At 48.4% G+C, this 16,864-nt stretch overlaps 2 protein-coding genes across 2 annotated transcripts in view; both read right to left on the bottom strand.

The window, feature by feature from the left end:
* LOC119444147 (diamine acetyltransferase 1) overlaps nt 1-16,864 on the bottom strand; it is a 478,089-nt gene that overhangs the window by 348,818 nt on the left and 112,407 nt on the right. The gene's annotated exons all lie outside the window — the stretch shown is intronic.
* Nucleotides 1,522-12,497, bottom strand: LOC119445075 (protein D3). The gene is made up of 3 exons (XM_037709401.2): nt 11,948-12,497; nt 9,570-9,749; nt 1,522-2,183 (listed from the first exon to the last, which is right to left on the bottom strand). Exons 1-3 carry the CDS (start codon nt 12,248-12,250, stop codon nt 1,944-1,946), a joined length of 723 nt encoding a protein of 240 aa, XP_037565329.1. The 5' UTR covers nt 12,251-12,497; the 3' UTR covers nt 1,522-1,943.

Raw genomic sequence — 16,864 nt, 5'->3', positions numbered from 1 at the left:
GGGAGCGGCCAGCAGCTCGGCGAGCGGCATGCGCCAGATGCAAGCCGCCGCTGCATGCGCTGCGGTTGCCGCCGGCTGTGCCCGATGGTTTCAGGGCTCGCTGCGCTGATCGGCGCTTCAACGAGGGGTCGCGACCCATGGCGTGGCAGTGTTTTGGCGAGAGAGGAAAGAAAACGGGTAAAGCGTCAGTGGCGATGAGAGCAGTCACAGCCGTTGCTAATAGAGACGATGCGAGATATACGCATCTAGATAGATAGATGCATCCAGATAGACGCATCTAGATATACACGCATCCAGTTAGAGGCGATGCGAGAGAAGTCTGATAAAGCAGATGTTTGTATAAGATGTATGTCAAAGTCAAATACAAATGAAAAGAAACTTCAGGAAAACGTCACTTACAGTGATGATTATGAACAAGAGTAACGAAGAAGAAAATTTAAGCGTAGCCGACGCCTCAAAATTATTTTATAGGTATTAACCGCTATGACCCACTGCTCGATTATTGGTCGTTCCCCCTAGGGAGCATCAATCAACCAGGCTAAGATGCAAGCAATTTCATTGAATTCCTTTACGTTGACAGTCATATTCGAGATGTCGACTAGCTGGCAGGCTTCTGGTTATTCTTAAATGAATAGGTATTAAAACTACTATATGGCTCGTAATGTGACACGTAAGAAATGCTTCGGTCTCACGTTTGGCAGGAGGGGGTACAAATATATATATAGGAAAGCCGCATCAATATTCAAGACAATGTCTGTGCTTGGTGGTAGGGGACAACGCAGCAACGGGATCACAGGCATGTTACCAAGTGAGCGCTAAGATTGTTCGATGTTTTACCACAAGTGCCATGCCGCAACTTTGCACATAAGTGGCCAACCACACAATTGTTACGTGACGCCTAACGTGAAGGTATGATTCATGCCTACTTAAGTATCTTGCTTCGGAAGCATCCTTACTATTACGCTTAAGCCTCCACTTCATCTAACATCGTAAGATTCCTCGTGGGCCCATCTCTTCTTTTTGTTTACGAGGCTAACCAATCAGTTATAGAAACAAGCGCAGCTTTCTTTTCTATGCCACCGGCACCAAATCAGCGCAGTAGTCCCCAGGTATCGACTGAAAAGCTTTGCGAATTGTCTTTTTATTCAGACACAGGGAATAGACGAGAAGATCGAACGTGATCGCGGTGTGGCTTACATGACAGGCCAATTAGCTCAACAGTCAGCCCATAGATAGTCTGACGATCCAAGTGACAGCGCGTGGGTATAGGGTGCTTTCGGCGCGTCGTCGTTTGTGCGCTGGATCTTCTATCGCCAGCAGACAGTCCGCGTGAAAAATACCAAATAAACACGGACTCGAACTTGCTTTACTTCGCTGAAGAAAGTGAAATGCTATAGTTATGGAACAGCGAGCACGGGTCTTCCAAGTGACCACGTGAACTAGAGGAGGAGAGAATGGAGCGGCGGAATGCGGCAAGAAAGAGAGAAGAACTTCATTCAACTCAAATAACCAATGGCCGGCTGTGCGGAGGGCCTTTCTGCTGTCTTGAGGCATCCTGGCATCGTGCAAGGCCACGTTGTCACAGTCAACACACGCTAATAGTAATAACGCAGCGACGGAAGGTGAAATATCGTGGCGAGTCGAGCTGCTGCGTATAGCTTTACAAAGGTTCGGTTAACAACAAGGTGTCACTGACGATGTGTTGCGCGAACTCGTGTTTTACTTTCCGTTAGAACATGGGAATTATGTATAGAATTCTTTCGCTAACCGTTTTGACTGAGCAACAGCTGATCGTCGATACTAACGCCGTACCACGCAGTGTATAATTACCTCGTAATCAAGACGCAATATCTTTATTTTGTAGTCGAGGCCGATACTCCATCGCAACTATTTATAAGTTAAGACGCAAGTACGACTGGACGGCTGCTGTGACCACCGCAGGTTCACAGCAGGTTCCTGTACTCAGTTTCGATGCGGAAGAAGTTGAAGGCCATGATGCGGCGGATATTGTTGTCGTCCATGAAGGCCGTCACGTTGAAGGCGGCGCGCATCGGTATGAAGATGAAGTCTCCCTGCCGGAAGTATTTGGGCTGCTCGAACTGGATGAACACAAACCGATGCGAACCGGTACTCGTCGCCGGCGTCGGTGGACTGTACGTCGCCAGAACGTTCCCGGCGTCCAGCTGCGAATCGTTAAAATAAGAAAGAGAGAGAGAGAGAAAACATCGACAAACTTCAGTGGTTCATCCGGCTATGAACTCATTTACTGCGAAAGCTGCAGGCTGTCGACGCGGACATTGACACTTTATCAAAAACTACTACTGTGATTTGCGATGCGCGCACCATCAAGCTAACAAATGCAATTCTCGGAATCCACGGCTTTTCTTTACTGCAGGCGCCGGAAGCTCTAGCAGAAGCCGGAAACACGTCATGACCGCCATGTTTTGTACACCACTCATTATCTGCAGTGGTCTCCGAAATGCTTGCACAGACGCCACCAGATATTGTATGGCGCGAAAAATCCACAGAGATGGTCAAGAGCGATCACCGCGTGACAGCGATGACTCAGTGAGTCCGGCTTCCAAACTCGCGTTGCCTCAAAGGCCTCAGTTCGATCTTTTAGTGGTGCTGGGTAAAGTATCGTTATCATCGGTGAATGTAAAGTTGAGTACCATGGCGTGACCGGACCAGGAAACGATTACGGCGACGGCGTAACACACAGGACAGTACGGACTGACAGGCATGTACAGCAAATGTAGTTCGGAGCTTTTACCCTTACTGTCACAGTGAAAGAAGTTGCTGGTACTCTAAAGGAAGGAAGGCTTGGGTTCCCAGCTACATTGTGAAGCTGGTCGTACTCCATTGTGGACACCGGTTTTGATAAATTTGCCATGCAGTCGATGCGTTGTAATGAGCACGCTTCTTCTACGCTATTTGTCAAGCTATACCGCCTTGTGTAATTCATAATACATGTCAGTTCGTCTAAAACGGTAGGGCCATTGCGATACGCATACTGTTTATAAGCCTAGATGGCACCGCATTCCCAGATGCTGGACATAGTCGCGATCGCAGTTTTTATTTTAGACGTGCCTGTGGTGAGGATAACATCTTTTCAACATTTGTCAGCACATGCTAACACAGCCACGTTAGAAAGCATTAGGAAGGAAGCTAAAGTTGTCCGTACCACGCTTTATAGCATTGACCCATATAAAATCCCTAAAGCCCGTGGTTAGCCCGAGCATTATACTGTAGAGGGTGCGAAATTACCCAAGCGATATTTTCTGCAAACTTTGCCAAGAGCGCGGAAGTGCTGTCATTTTATTACATATGCCGATTGACCGGGTTCAGTCCTTTCGAGCCATTAACATGGAGGCGGTTCTTCGTCCGCCTAGTATGCTGGACGCGAAATTGCAGAACAGCTATGAGAGCATCTTGATAAAAGTTCTACAGTACACGTTGAACCGATTTAATAGTTTAGAACTTCAGAAGCCCCTTTGAATAATGCGATTAGCGTTCATAGGATACTCGATCCAAGCTCATTCCGGCGTCTGTCCATCTGTCTGCTAGTCCATCTATGACCGTCTATAGCCCGAGCTCAAGGCATTCTGGAATGAGGACGCCTCTCCAAAGTTGCATTTGCATAATAAAGATGTTTATTCTCACTCTCTCTTCTGTTCTGAGGGAACTTGGTCCGAAACCCACCATCAGATCAATCTGGGTCTGCGGCGATCTTCAATTACCATCTCACATGCCAACTTGGGTGATTGGGTACGAGCCACGGTCTTCTATGACAAAAAAAAAATTGTTGGCTCTCCCATAATCGAGAATAGATGTATGCATGAAATGGCTACCATAAGGTGTCTTTTGCTGTCTGTGGTGCCGACGCCTTCAACCGCGTCTCCTTGCAACAGTCGAACGCGCTCAGCGTCTGTCGCCACTTTTTCTTCTAGTCTCATCGAAGTGGTCGGCTGCAAATGTGCGGCCTTAAGTCCCCTGTATCTGCCTTTTGAACGTCGCTATTGGAAATGACAAACAAACCTTCAGCATACTAGAAGTTACAACTTGAGTGATATTGTGAAGAAAGACGAGGAAGAACTAGGAAGCAATATTTTTTTTTGTAACTTGTTTGGAGAGTAACTAGCGTATATAATGCGGTCCTGTATACAAAGGGTTGGGGGCCAGAGACCGCATTTTCTTAAGTTTTGACTGGTTGCCCGGATGATCTCGTTTTGTTCCTCGCAACTTGCCGGCATGTTCTCGTTTTGAGTGTCTGGATGATCTTGTTTGAGCGCCCGGATAACAGCTCTGGCTTTTGGCTCAAGGTCACTTGAAGGTCGCCGACAACGGGAGCTAAAAGCATTTGATGCTTTAAAAAATCCTTTACGATTTCTTCGGTGCTGAGCGGAATCGAACTCAAGTCATATAGATTCAGACAAGCATGTCTGAATATATTCCCACACACGCTACATAGGAACTTCGTGGCGGCGCCGTTAGATAGAGCATCGTGTCCAAAAGAAAGGGACGAGAGAGGAGCCTGGCTTCATGCACGCCTCGTACATGACGCGTTTTGGCGGTGGAAATACGGTGTGTCGCTGCGCCGCTTCTACGCTAATCGCAAGTCCTGCATGAATTTTTTTTTATAACGGCCCCTTTTTGTGTACCGCAGATGTTGCGAGTATGGGTCGGCATTCATGTAACAGTCCTTGTGCTTGAGAAGATGCTGGCCGATGGTGCCTGACAGCAAACATGTCGATGGTGATTGGCTAGAGCAAAGTGCAGTCGTCTGCAGGTATGAAAAAAACTATGTGACTTGTGCCCCTTCATGATTACATACGGTGAACTCGTCCGCATTCCGCACAAATTAACGTGTTCACTTATCTCCAAGCTGGGTTGTCTCCCAGAAGCCTCGTATTCTCCACATCAGGGCAGCATTGCGTGACCCTGACACGAGGGTTGAACATAGTGTAAGAAAATGTAAGCAAGTGAACGGGAAGTAATTTAGACGCTTACTCCTAACCAAGCACACAAAATAATGAATAAATGAGCTGCTGTTTCAGCAAGGCTTGCCCGCACGTTTCGAGCAAGAAGGCTTTACGGCTAAGCCTACTTACAGCCTAATTTAGGCTTGTGTGAAAAAGCTCGCCCGTGTAGATACTGGGGCCTTTTAATGTGTTACGCGACGCATACAACCAACACAGTCATTCTTCACAATATACAACCAGATGTAAGCGATAAACGCGCTCGTATCGAGTTTTCGCATCTTCCTAAGCTTCACCCCGCGTAGTTAGTAACGTGCATGTAATCTGCTATGAAGTATCGTGGCACTAATTTAAATATAAATTATGGGGCTTTCGTACGTACTACAACTCGATCTGATTATGGCGCACGCCGTAGTGGGGGGACTGCCGGATTAATTCTGGCCACCTGGGGTTCTTTGAAGAGCACCCAATGCACGGTACACGGGCTCTATCGCATTTCGCCCCCATCGAAATGCGGCCTTCGCGGCCGGGATTCGATCCGGCGACCGCGTGCTTAGCAGCGCCACACCATAGCCACTGAGCAACCGCTGCGGGTGACTGTGGCAATAAACTGGACACTATACGAAATGCCTAGTGACAGCGCTAGACTAGCTGGAAGGCGTGCAAAAGTCATTGATGTAAATTAATAGCAAGCGTTCCCAAGACAACGGTGACAACTTACATACCTGCTAAAGTTTTGAATGGTGAGATTTCGCATATTTGTATGCCCTCCTAACCACCCCCCCCCCCCCCTTTCCTTTTTTTTTCTTTTTTTTCTGGGGGGGGGGGGGGGGGGGACTGTGTCCACTTTTTTTTAATTGAGGGTTATGTAACACGATGCTTCTTGGGCAATATGGAAACGTTTACTGTCACAGGTAAGAAGCACCTCCTCGTGAAAAAGGATTAGAAACCTGTCACCTTTGCCTTCTCGCGCACGGAACTTTCGAGCATAGAAGCTAAGGCGACGCCTTGAAGGGCTCTTTTCTGGCATCCCGTAATCCGATTATGCCGAATTGGCCCTCGGGCGCTGCTATAAGTGCATTCAAGAGATCGACAATTCCATTTCGCCTTCTCAAGTGGCCTAGGAGTCTACGCTGCCGAGCTGACTAGATTAAATCGCATCGAGGAGCACGAGTCCCAGATGCGATTTGAGCGCCTAGTGAACTGACATCATCGCAGATTTATTGCGTTTTTTTTTTAGAGGTGTAAGATTATAAGGTGTCAGAAGCGGGAGAAGTATTAGCGATTATCAATAGCTTCTTGAAAGCAGTGGGAGTGTTGATGAGTAAATAGAGATCAGGGAATCCGTACTGCTGGCTCCGAGCAATGTCACGAGGTGGTTAAGCAACGCGGTGAGGTGTCAGGAAAAAGCATTTAACAAAATTAAGTATTACCTGGTTCCTTGACAGAGTTACCCAGGTCTGTGCACCCGTACTCTATCCCGGATAATTGAACTTCGGATAACTATCACCTTGTTCAACAATAAGAAAGAAAGAAGGAAAGAAAGAAGAAAGAAAGAAAGAAGGAAGGAAAGAAAGAAAGAAAGAAAGAAAGAAAGAAGGAAAGAAAGAAAGAAAGAAGGAAGGAAAGAAAGAAAGAAAGAAAGAAAGAAAGAAAGAAAGAAAGAAAGAAAGAAAGAAAGAAAGAAAGAAAGAAAGAAAGAAAGGCACACGGAGCTGATACGACCATACCATCGCGAATTGTCCGAATGTGTCCCCCATAATGTCTGAATGACAAATGTTTCGAGACGAGAGGTCATGAAGGATACCTGAACCACGAAATGAAATTTGCGCTTCGGGAAATTTATTAGCTTCGTCTGGGTGTATTCGAACAGCCGCTGAACAGGCTGGTTCAGTGACTGCACGGCATAAGTTGCTGCACGGCATTTGCCTAAGCAGCCCGAATATTGATTTTGGTCGGAGCAACTCGCAGGGATGACTCCTTACAAATAGCGCCAAAGAAATGTTTTTTTTTTTCTGCACTTGAGTTATATTGCGTCACCTACACTCAAACGGGAGATCGGCGGGATAGACGGCTAGTAAATCGCGGTATGTGTAAGCATCGGTGGATGACTGTGCTTAGAAACGCAGCCTTAATGTGGCTCGTACAATGTTTTACATTTCGATTTCTTTTTGCCAGTGACCCGTTTTTACGACATTACCACAGTTGTATAAGTTATTGCTCGGCGCGAGACGCACGTATATGCTGTATCCGAGAATTGTCGCAAGTTTTCGCGTATTCTATAGCGAAAGAGGGTAATCACACTGCGCGTATGTGCTAAGCGAATCGTAATTGACATTCTCGGATCTACCTAGCGACCAGCGGTTACTCTAAGACATGCATACATATATTAAAAGAAGTGCAGGCGCACGTAGGAAAAAAAACAGTTTAGTTTCGACGTTTCGGCCGGGGTCCGGCCTACATCAAGTGTGCGATTGCAAGCACACAGTGTGCTTGCAACCTGCGAGCACAAATATTTGCACTTTTCCTTAGGCGCGTCGTACCGTCGACAGTCGGCGCAGTAATGCGGGATTTGCTGCCGTTCGTAACATGCAGGGCTTAGTGCCTTAACGACGCTGTTAAGGGCCACATAAGTCTTCTTATCTCCTATTGAATTAGAGGGAAAAAAAAGAAAGCGTCCAAGGATGAGGGTGGTGTTCCGCGCACTATGTCGAGTAGGGAGCACTGTATGTGTCGAGCTAGAGCAGTTATTATGAACACCACGACAGATACGATTGCTGTCACTGGCAACGACGCACATTTGCTTGTTTGTACTTATTTATATAAGGTCGCCCTTTAGTCCAGTACTGACGAAAGGATGGAGGAAGAGCTAGTTGACTGCTCCGTGTCATTTTGGGACTATTTAGTCGTGGTTATTCTTGTTGTTACTTTACAATCACCATGTTTTTCTACTATATTTTGCTCTTTTGGTTTCAATCAAAGTCCCGCCACTCTCTTCTCCGCCTTTCTCATTTACTCTTAAACTGTTTGAGCCAGGAAAGATAACAGGAAAATTAAGGGAAAGAAGAGGAGTTCGTATGACTTCATAACTTGTAGAACATAGCGAGAATGACGAAGCGCTCACATGGCTAACTGCGCAGATAAACACACACGCGGAGACGTGAATATCATCATCATCATCGTCATCAGCCTATATTTATGTCCAATGCAGGAAGAAGGCCTCTCCCTGCAATCTCCAATTACTCCTGTCTTGTGGTGGCATGGAGCAGAGGTAGAACACCCGGCCTCTAATCTGAAGGTCGTAGGGTCGAATCCTCCTCGAATCCATTAAATTTGCAGGCATGTAGTACCGCCTGACACCAGCAATATATATATATATATATATATATATATATATATATATCGCCGAGAGCTAGCGGGGCTATACTAGTCCAGGTGCAACCAAATCAGGAAGGCCCACTAAGCTTCAACAAATTCACTCCCTCATCAGAACAGGAATTGACCTCTCTGGTGCATTATTCGGCCACTACCTCCCTCATGACTCCTATAATTAACATGAATATACTCGAGTGCAAAGCGCAGGTAAGCCTTGCTATCGGATACGCAAGAACTATCCCCGCCAATTAAGACGTACAATGGTGACAAAGTGTTCTTCCTGTCTACACTTGCTGCCGTGTTTTGTAGTTTCCAAGCTGACTAGCCAAATACATGATTTAAGTTTGCTATGTACCTCAGGTTGGTGCTAACTTTTGCCTTTGACCGTCAATTGAGAGATTTATACTACCATGTCCACTACGCTGCGTATGTTGCATGAAAGCGCTCTGAAGAACGCGGTGTCGCGTATCGCGACACTGCGCGCTAGTTCCCACGCAGGCGCGTAGAAAGCCATTCCACGAGTGCTATGCCGGACAAAGGTCGAGTTCCGCCCTGTTGTCGAATCCTGCTATGTTGTCGTTTCGAGCCAATCAGAGAGGCCGCAGCTGCCCCGAGAGCCAATCAGAGCTGACAATAAGGCGAATTGGAGAGTATATAGTGGTATTTATAGTGCCTAGAATTAAATCTTAGAAGTGCCTAATGGGCAAAAGAGGGTTAGATTAGAAATGTTTAGATTTGATCAGAAAAGAGTAACAGCGTGCTATCGGAGGCGCCGAAACAAGTAGGAGCACACAAACACGGCACCGTGTCTGTGTGCACCTTTTTGTTTCGTCCAATCTGGTAGCGCTTTTCTCATACATAATCACGAACCAACTAGCCCTACAGTACAACCTCGAAAACAAGAAGTCTCGCACTGGTCCCGAACGAAACGAGAATCACGAAAGCGGCACGCGAGTCATCGTACGCTCGCGAAAAGCTGACACGCACATGCGTACTTGCCATCAGCGCTACCAGACCGGAACGTTCCGCGTGCACGCTAGACGCGCAGGCATAACGTTCCATGTTGGTAGCGTTCTGCGCATGCGCACTTTGCGAAGCCCATAGCGCCTGGCAGGTATACGATACGTCACTGCGTGCGCAACGTATACATATACAATACCAAAGTGCAGTAATTTCGTTGAAAGAGACAATAATTGTGAAGAGTCGCTCACTTACCCGCTGTGCCGGTATGTTGACGACGAGCCAATGCAGCCAGGCGCGGTGCTTGGGTTTGAACGCCGACGGAGCGTCCACGTCGACCATGCAGAGCGCGTAAAAGTGGCCGATTTGTCCTCGGAGCATGACATGCGGAGGCTCGGCCACGCTCGTCGGCTCCAGCTCGTTGCCCATGTCCACCTGTGACCAGAGGTGGCAGTTAGTGTGAAGCGACGCGGAAGTTCACATACTCCTTTGGCGGTGCTAGTGAGCTATCAGGATTGCGTGGCATCTTGGCTGGCGTGTCCGTCTGCAAAAGTAAATAAACAAATGGGCCGCTTGTATGTATGTATGTATGTATGTATGTATGTATGTATGTATGTATGTATGTATGTATGTATGTATGTATGTATGTAGTATGTATGTATGTATGTATGTATGTATGTATGTATGTATGTATGTATGTATGTATGTATGTATGTATGTATGTATGTATCTATGTATGTGCGTGCGTGCGTGTGCTTGTCCCTGCACACGCGTTTGTGCATAGAGAACAGATAAGCGAATTTGAAAATGTTTGTCAAATAATATGTAGCTAGCAGTACAGGCCATCGTTCGTTACATAGCCCACCGTTCTTATGGATAGCTTCGTTTTGTCAATCAACTAATTCTTGAAAACAAACGGGAGGCTTCGTCATGGCACGGCCCTGGTGGAAGCGCCGAAACCACTTCGGTCGAACAGAGGCGCTGTTTGTGCTTTCCGCTCGCTTTCGGCTCCCACATTATTTCATGATCATCATGAGCCTATATTTATGTTCACTGCAGGACGAAGGCCTCGCCCTGTGTTCTCCAATTTCCCCTGTCTTGCGCTAGCTGATTCTAACTTGCGCCTGCAAATTTCCTAACTTCAACACCCCCACCTAGTTTTCCGCCGTCCTCGACTGCGCTTCCCTTCTCTCGGTATCCATTCTGTAACCCTATTGGTCCACCGGTTATCCATCCTACGCATTACATGGCCTGCCCAGCTCCATTTTTTCCCGTTTGATGTCAACTAGAATATCGGCTATCCCCGTTTGTTCTCCGATCCACACCGCTCTCTTCCTGCCTCTTAACGTTAGGCTTAACATTTTATTGCGATAGCAATTATATGGACACTCAAAGCGGATTTTTGCCGTCGGCGTCGCCGTCGCCGTGAGGTTCCGTATGACGTCAACGATGATGAAATCGTCGCCGCGCGCCGTATGTTGTATGTGCGAGTGAAAGCGCACGAGGGACGCGCGCTTTCACGGGGAGCGAACGCACGGCGGAGAGCAAACGCGCGTTCTGCGCCGTGCTCCCTGAAGAGCTGCAGAATTAAGCGTCTCTTTCCTCCTTTACAATCACCATATATAGAGAGCAAACGCGATTTCTTCCGTCGCGCGAAAGGCCGTGGGGGGATGGGAGGTAGGGAGGGGAGGCGACGTTTAGCTGCGCGTCGAATGCGTAATTATATAAAAACGTTGCGAGGCGAGAAGGTGGTACAGAATTCCGACGCAGCTCAACGAGTGTTCCAGTCTGATCTCGTCGAAAACCTCCGAGCCGCCCCCAGAGGCACCGGCAACAGTCGCCAACGCCGCGTGCGTTCGGTGCGAACGCGGGCAAGGCGCCCACGGCGTCGACAACAGTTCTGCGCGTTGCTGGTGCTGCTGCACGTCCAAGTTTGTACAGCTGATAAAACTACTATCTTTACTCCGTATAGCTCTCTACTAATTTGCTATCGCAGTTGATGCTTCGCCTTTCGGGTGAAACAGCGAGGTTTTTTGTTCCATCGCTCTTTGTGCGGTCCTTAACTTGTTCTCGAGCTTCTTTGTTAACGTCCAAGTTTGTGCCTCATATGTTAGCACCGGTAGAATGAAATGATTGTACACTTTTCTTTTCAACGACAGTGGTAAACTCTGAGTTAGGATTTGGCAATGCCGGCCGTATGCACTCCAACCCAATTTTATTTTTCTGTAAATATCTTTCTCATGATCAGGGTCCCCTGTGAGTAATTGACCTAGATAAACGTACTCCTTTAAAGACTCTAGAGGCTGGCTGGCGACCCTGAATACTTGTTCCCTTGCCAGGCTATTGAACATTACGTTTGTCTTCTGCATATTACTCTTCATCCCCACTCTTACACTTTCTCGGTTAAGGTCCTAAATCATTTGCTGTAATTCGTCCCCATTGTTGCTGAATAGGACAATGTCATCTGCAAACCGAAGGTTACCGAGATATTCGGCGTTGATCATCACTCCTAAGCCTTCCCAGTCTAAGAGCTTGAATACTTCTTCTAAGCATGCAGTGAATAGCAGAAGTAGTACACATTACTTGCAGACTCTCAAACTGAAATCTAAGCGAGGCATATACTGCAACGTCACCTTGACATTTCCCATGTAGGTAACAGTGAGCGAATCGTTGGGCAGGTAGCGCATCAAATCCGGTATGATGCGCATGGCCTTAGCCTTGTCGAGCGCAGACATGGCGCGCTCTCTCTGAGAGCCCACCACGCCGTCGAGCACGTCCTCGTCCGCATCAGCGCCACCACCACCGTTGCCTTCAGGCGGCGCCGTGATGCCAATGGCTCCTTGCGCTGTGGTCGGGGGTGGCATTGCCAGTGGCACCAACAGCACTAGCTTCGCTGCCATGGCTGCCGCACCGAGCACCCGAAGTGCGGCACACATTGGGGGATCCGACGTGGGCGCCTGGAAGCTCCTTCTTGTTCTTCGTCTTCTTCTTCCCCCTCTCACTGCTGAACACGAGGTCTGGATTCTATTTGGCGAATGCGACCGCCGGCGTTCGGCGGAATGCAAGAGGGCTCACGTACCAAGCATTCAGTGGGCTTTACGAAACGACAGCTAATCGCAAAAAATATTCTTGAGCCCTTTGCTCATTGTCTCTGGAACTGCTGCGTTCTTTTAGGACGCGTTAAACTGCAAATGGTCAATCAACAAATGCGTTAGATTTTTTTAAACGAAGCTTTCTCTGCCATTTCCCCGCCCAACCCCACCCACCCCTTCTCAGGGGTTCACTGCTGTCTTGCGCGATTGACCGGTCTCGGGCATAGAACAAATCAGTACCGGATATAGTGCAAAGCGAGCCAGTCCGCAGCGGCAGGGGATCTACGTAAGTGCAGACGCGAGCTCTAATACAAACACGCCTTCGTCATTCTGACGTCATCGTCATTCCATCGTCACTATTTCATCGCTTTCATTTCATCGTTGTCATTCCTTTCTTGCCATGCCGTAGTCATCAGTTCGTTAGCGGTCACTCTCGCCTCGTCATTCCTTCGTCGTCATGACCTCGTCTTTCGTCGAAATATGTGCAATCCGCATGTCTTCCCTCTTCTTGCGATGCGCAAGGAGAAGAAGATAGAGAAATTACTTTATTGTGTGAAAGAATTAAGCAACGGTGGCATCAGTACTCGGCGTCGCTTACGCAATAATGTCCGCGAGGAGCCACTGGTCGTGAAATGGTGGTTTGTGGCGGTCATACACTTGGTGGAAAAGAAAGGTGGGAGGCATGAGGGTTTGGATAATGGGGCCAGTGTTTGGTGGAACTGTCATGGGATGTGTTGTTTGTTGGGATAGACACCATAGGTGCTACAGCTCGTGGGGTTTTCAGTGAGTAGACCTATGAAAGGCTGGCACCTTTAATGGCGCCGGCTGCTCCTCTTCCCAAGGCAAACAAGCTAAACGCACCAAAAACACTGAATAGAGTCTTGTACCTGCAATAGCTAAAGAAGAGCAGCGTTCTTTGAAAACGCCAAGAAAATCTTCGCCTAAACCAATTCCCACAGCGCATGAAATACGTTATCTTTATAACATATTTATAATCAAGAACGACCATAAACTTTACGGTGCGAAACGCGCTATCTAGGCCATGCGAAAACTTTGCGTATTTTCTCTGTAAGGAAAGGCTCGAGCTTCGTGGCTTTAAAGAGCCAGTGACATATATTACCTTCCATTGGGGACGATGGTGCAGGTTTGACGTGTGTGACAAAGCCAGAGTGAAACTTAGAAGTGAAGCAAAGCAAACCGGCGGAAAGCAGTGACTAAAGTATTTAACAACATGACGTGATTCCTTAGGCGAGTGCTCTATCGAACGCGATCCTTGCGAAAGAAGAGCGCAAGTAACTGTTTTGATGTATAGGAGTAATACATAATACATCATTTATGCTTGTGTATACGATAAATATTTTTTATAGTTGTCGACCGAAACAGAAAAAAAAATATCGTACTCGGAGAACGTTTGGAATAAAAAGAACAGCGATGGATGTAGGCTCAGCGTTTTATATGGTGGGGCATGCGGTTATAAAAAAAAAGTAACTTTGAGAATACAAATGTTAAATTCCCAAGACAGCAGAAACTGTGGAGTGAGAAGAAGTAGGATACATTGTGCTCGCTACCAACTGTTACCTTTTTTTTTTTTTTTTTTTTTTTTTGGGGGGGGGGGGGGGGGGAACTGCACTGCAGTGTCCTGCGGAGTCATTCATTGCTTCCAAGTATTCTTAGACTGTGCTGCGGTAGCAAAAAATATCAAGTGCTAAAGCCAGTCTGACATCATCATTGAGCTGCCGGCGGATGCAAGCGACCCTAAAAAGCCATCAGCATTCGTAGCTGCGACTGCTCCTCTCTGCCACACGTTTCCGCATAGCCTCCGGGCTCCGTTGCTTTGTATAAGCACGTGGTTCCTTTATGCCTCACAAGAGGGCTCTCCTTGCACTCACTTCGGGGCTGACCCATTTGTACCAACAGTCAGCTGCAGTATCTGCCCGCAGGCCCCCACAAAAAACGGATGTCCTTTTCCTATATTTTTTTTCCTTACATTGCGCCTAGTTCCACCGACTCAACTGTGAATGGGCTTAGCTCTCGGCTCGCCTTGGCTTCCGCTGCAGGCCAACCAACTTTCGAGTCTTCGCACGCAGAATTTGTCCCCAGAGGCCATTTCATCGTACACGCGAAACAAGCCCGTGCGCTTTCGCGCGGACCTCGGCAAACCAACGGGCTCCTTGTAATCTTCCTCACCGGAGACAAGAAGCAGACCCCAACTACAAACCGCGAGGGCGTTTAGGGAACAAAGACGGCGAAGAGAAGAGATGGCAGAAGGCCTCGTGAGACGCTAAAGGGGGAGGCCACTGTAGGGGCCCGCTGAATTAGACGCACATTTCTGACTCAAAAACAAGCAACAAAGTGAGCTTCCGCGTGGAGGCCGGCAACATCTCGTTAGAATCCCAGTATCCGGAAAGAGGAATGACGCAGAAGCAAGTCAACTGTGAGAGGGGGGGGGGGGGGGGTCTCTCAGAAAAACGATGGCTATGGGGAGGAGTCTCGCGAGACACAAAGGAGAGCGCGCTTGAAAGGTTCGCCGAATTAGACACAAAGAGCGTCAGACATAAGGACGGAGAGGAAGGGGTACGACCGATGGAAGAAGCGGGGGGGGGGGGGGGGGGGGGGGGGGGTTGCGTGCATGCTAAGACGCGCGGACCGCAGAAGGAGTCCCGAGGCTACCCACACAATCGCAAAACATGCAGTGCACCGCGCACACTTCGTGGGAGAGGCGTGCGGGAGATAGGGAGAAGTATAAAGCGTATTCCCGTGGTCCTAATAGCCGTCCTTCAGGCGGCCGGCCCGGCACTTTGGCCAAGCTGAGACTCGGGTTTGAAGGGGCGGGGAGGGCTGCGTCTGAATGACCCGCCGCTTCTGCAGCCACTGGGAAGAGGAGGCGCCTCCGTTTGAGTCTTAGGCGAGGCGTTTGCTCGTCAGCCAAACCTGCAATTTGGGACAACTGCGGGGCTTCTCGCGTCCAACTTGTGTGGCTGGCCGCTGCTTTCGAGTACGGGGAAAAGAGTGCAGTAACGAAAGGATGAAGCCTGTTCAAGGAGAAATATAGAGGTAGAGAAGCGAGTCCTTTGTTTCGAAAGTGGAGGGTGTAGGTCTCGAGGCGGGCTGGAATGTGCACCTCGAGAACGTAAACAGAGTATAGTTCATTCGTGAAGGAGCATGTTACAGTCTGTGTGTGTGCGTGTGTGTGTGCGTGTGTGTGTGTGTGTGTGTGTGTGTGTGTGTGTGTGTGTGTGTGTGTGTGTGTGTGTGTGTGTGTGTGTGCGTGTGCGTGTGCGTGTGCGTGTGTATGTTTGTGCGTGCGCTCGCGCACGCGCGCGTTCGTGTGCGCGTGTTTGTGTGTGTGTGCGGGTGTGTGTTTGTTAGAGTAGAAGGGTTGGTGGATGTATGACGTGTGCTCTTGTGCTGAGCGGCTGTGTATAGTATTTATGTGTGACTGTGCAACGTGTGTGCACGCCCGTGTCCGCGATTGAGTGAGATTGAGCTCCTGAGCGTGCCAACGGCAGTTTAAGGGGAACTTACTTGGCATACCGCAGTACATACGAGCCGGGAAAAGGGGCGGAGAAACTGAATGGTGTATGCCGGGCACACCTTGACTTGCCCTTTTTTGAGGGGAGTCTGATGATAGTGCGAACTGCTGCTGCTATTCGCAGTTTCGCTTTGGCAAATCGCCCGCGTATTCAAAGCACTGCGCCGCCTAGCTATTGCCGGTCGAGAGAGAGAAAAAATTAAGAATGAAAAAAAGCACCCGACCATTCTCAATTCAACTCGTTGAAAATCGGACTCAGAAGTATAGAAGTGACGCCCCAGAATCAACCCGAGCCGCCAGTTTAGCGTTAGTTCGAAACGCAGCGAGAATGTCCTTCCCCCTCCCTTCATTCCACACTGCATATTGCTTGTTTAAAATTTGCTTCTTTCCTTCGTACAAATTCTCGTCTCACTTGTGCCAAATTCGCTCCTTTCGGGCAGTGGCGTGATAGGCGCACAGCGGCACATTTTGTCGTTATGATAAGTGCCCGGGGTCCCATTCTTCCTCTCCGCCTCACCCTTCCCGTTTTGTTCTCCTAAGTGTTCTCGTACGGCCTTACATTAGGCCTCTGGTTTCTTTATCTCTCCTCCAAGCGACCGCCATTGTACCCTCGGAACGCCGAGTCCTCCCTTCCGTCATTCCGCTTCATTTCAGATGCGGTCATCGCACCCTATAAGAGAACAAAAGCTATTCGAATACGCAATTGCCCCACCTTTTCTTCCTTGCTACGTGCGGTCCTCCCCCGTAACGTCCCGTTCTTACACGTATCTCACTCTATTCCTTTTTGTTTCGCGTTCAGATCGTACGGGACATTTGCTCCGGGCCTCGGAATCTGCGTAAGCGAGACATTATGCAGACGCGAGGAAAACGTGGCTATTCTGGCCTGAAAGTTTCTACGAATTTTGCGAAACGTTCGGGCAGACTCG

This window comes from Dermacentor silvarum, chromosome 3, assembly GCF_013339745.2.
Source record: "Dermacentor silvarum isolate Dsil-2018 chromosome 3, BIME_Dsil_1.4, whole genome shotgun sequence".
Lineage (NCBI taxonomy): Eukaryota > Metazoa > Arthropoda > Arachnida > Ixodida > Ixodidae > Dermacentor > Dermacentor silvarum.
This window is presented reverse-complemented; position numbering and strand designations above follow the sequence as displayed.

Excerpts from the sequence above, each read along its gene's own strand:
- LOC119445075 (XM_037709401.2), bottom strand. The coding sequence starts at position 12,250 with ATGTGTGCCGCACTTCGGGTGCTCGGTGCGGCAGCCATGGCAGCGAAG. Across the intron at positions 9,750-11,947 it reads CCTACATGGGAAATGTCAAG|GTGGACATGGGCAACGAGCT; the intron begins GTGACGTTGCAG and ends CTCTGGTCACAG. Across the intron at positions 2,184-9,569 it reads TCAACATACCGGCACAGCGG|CTGGACGCCGGGAACGTTCT; the intron begins GTAAGTGAGCGA and ends AACGATTCGCAG.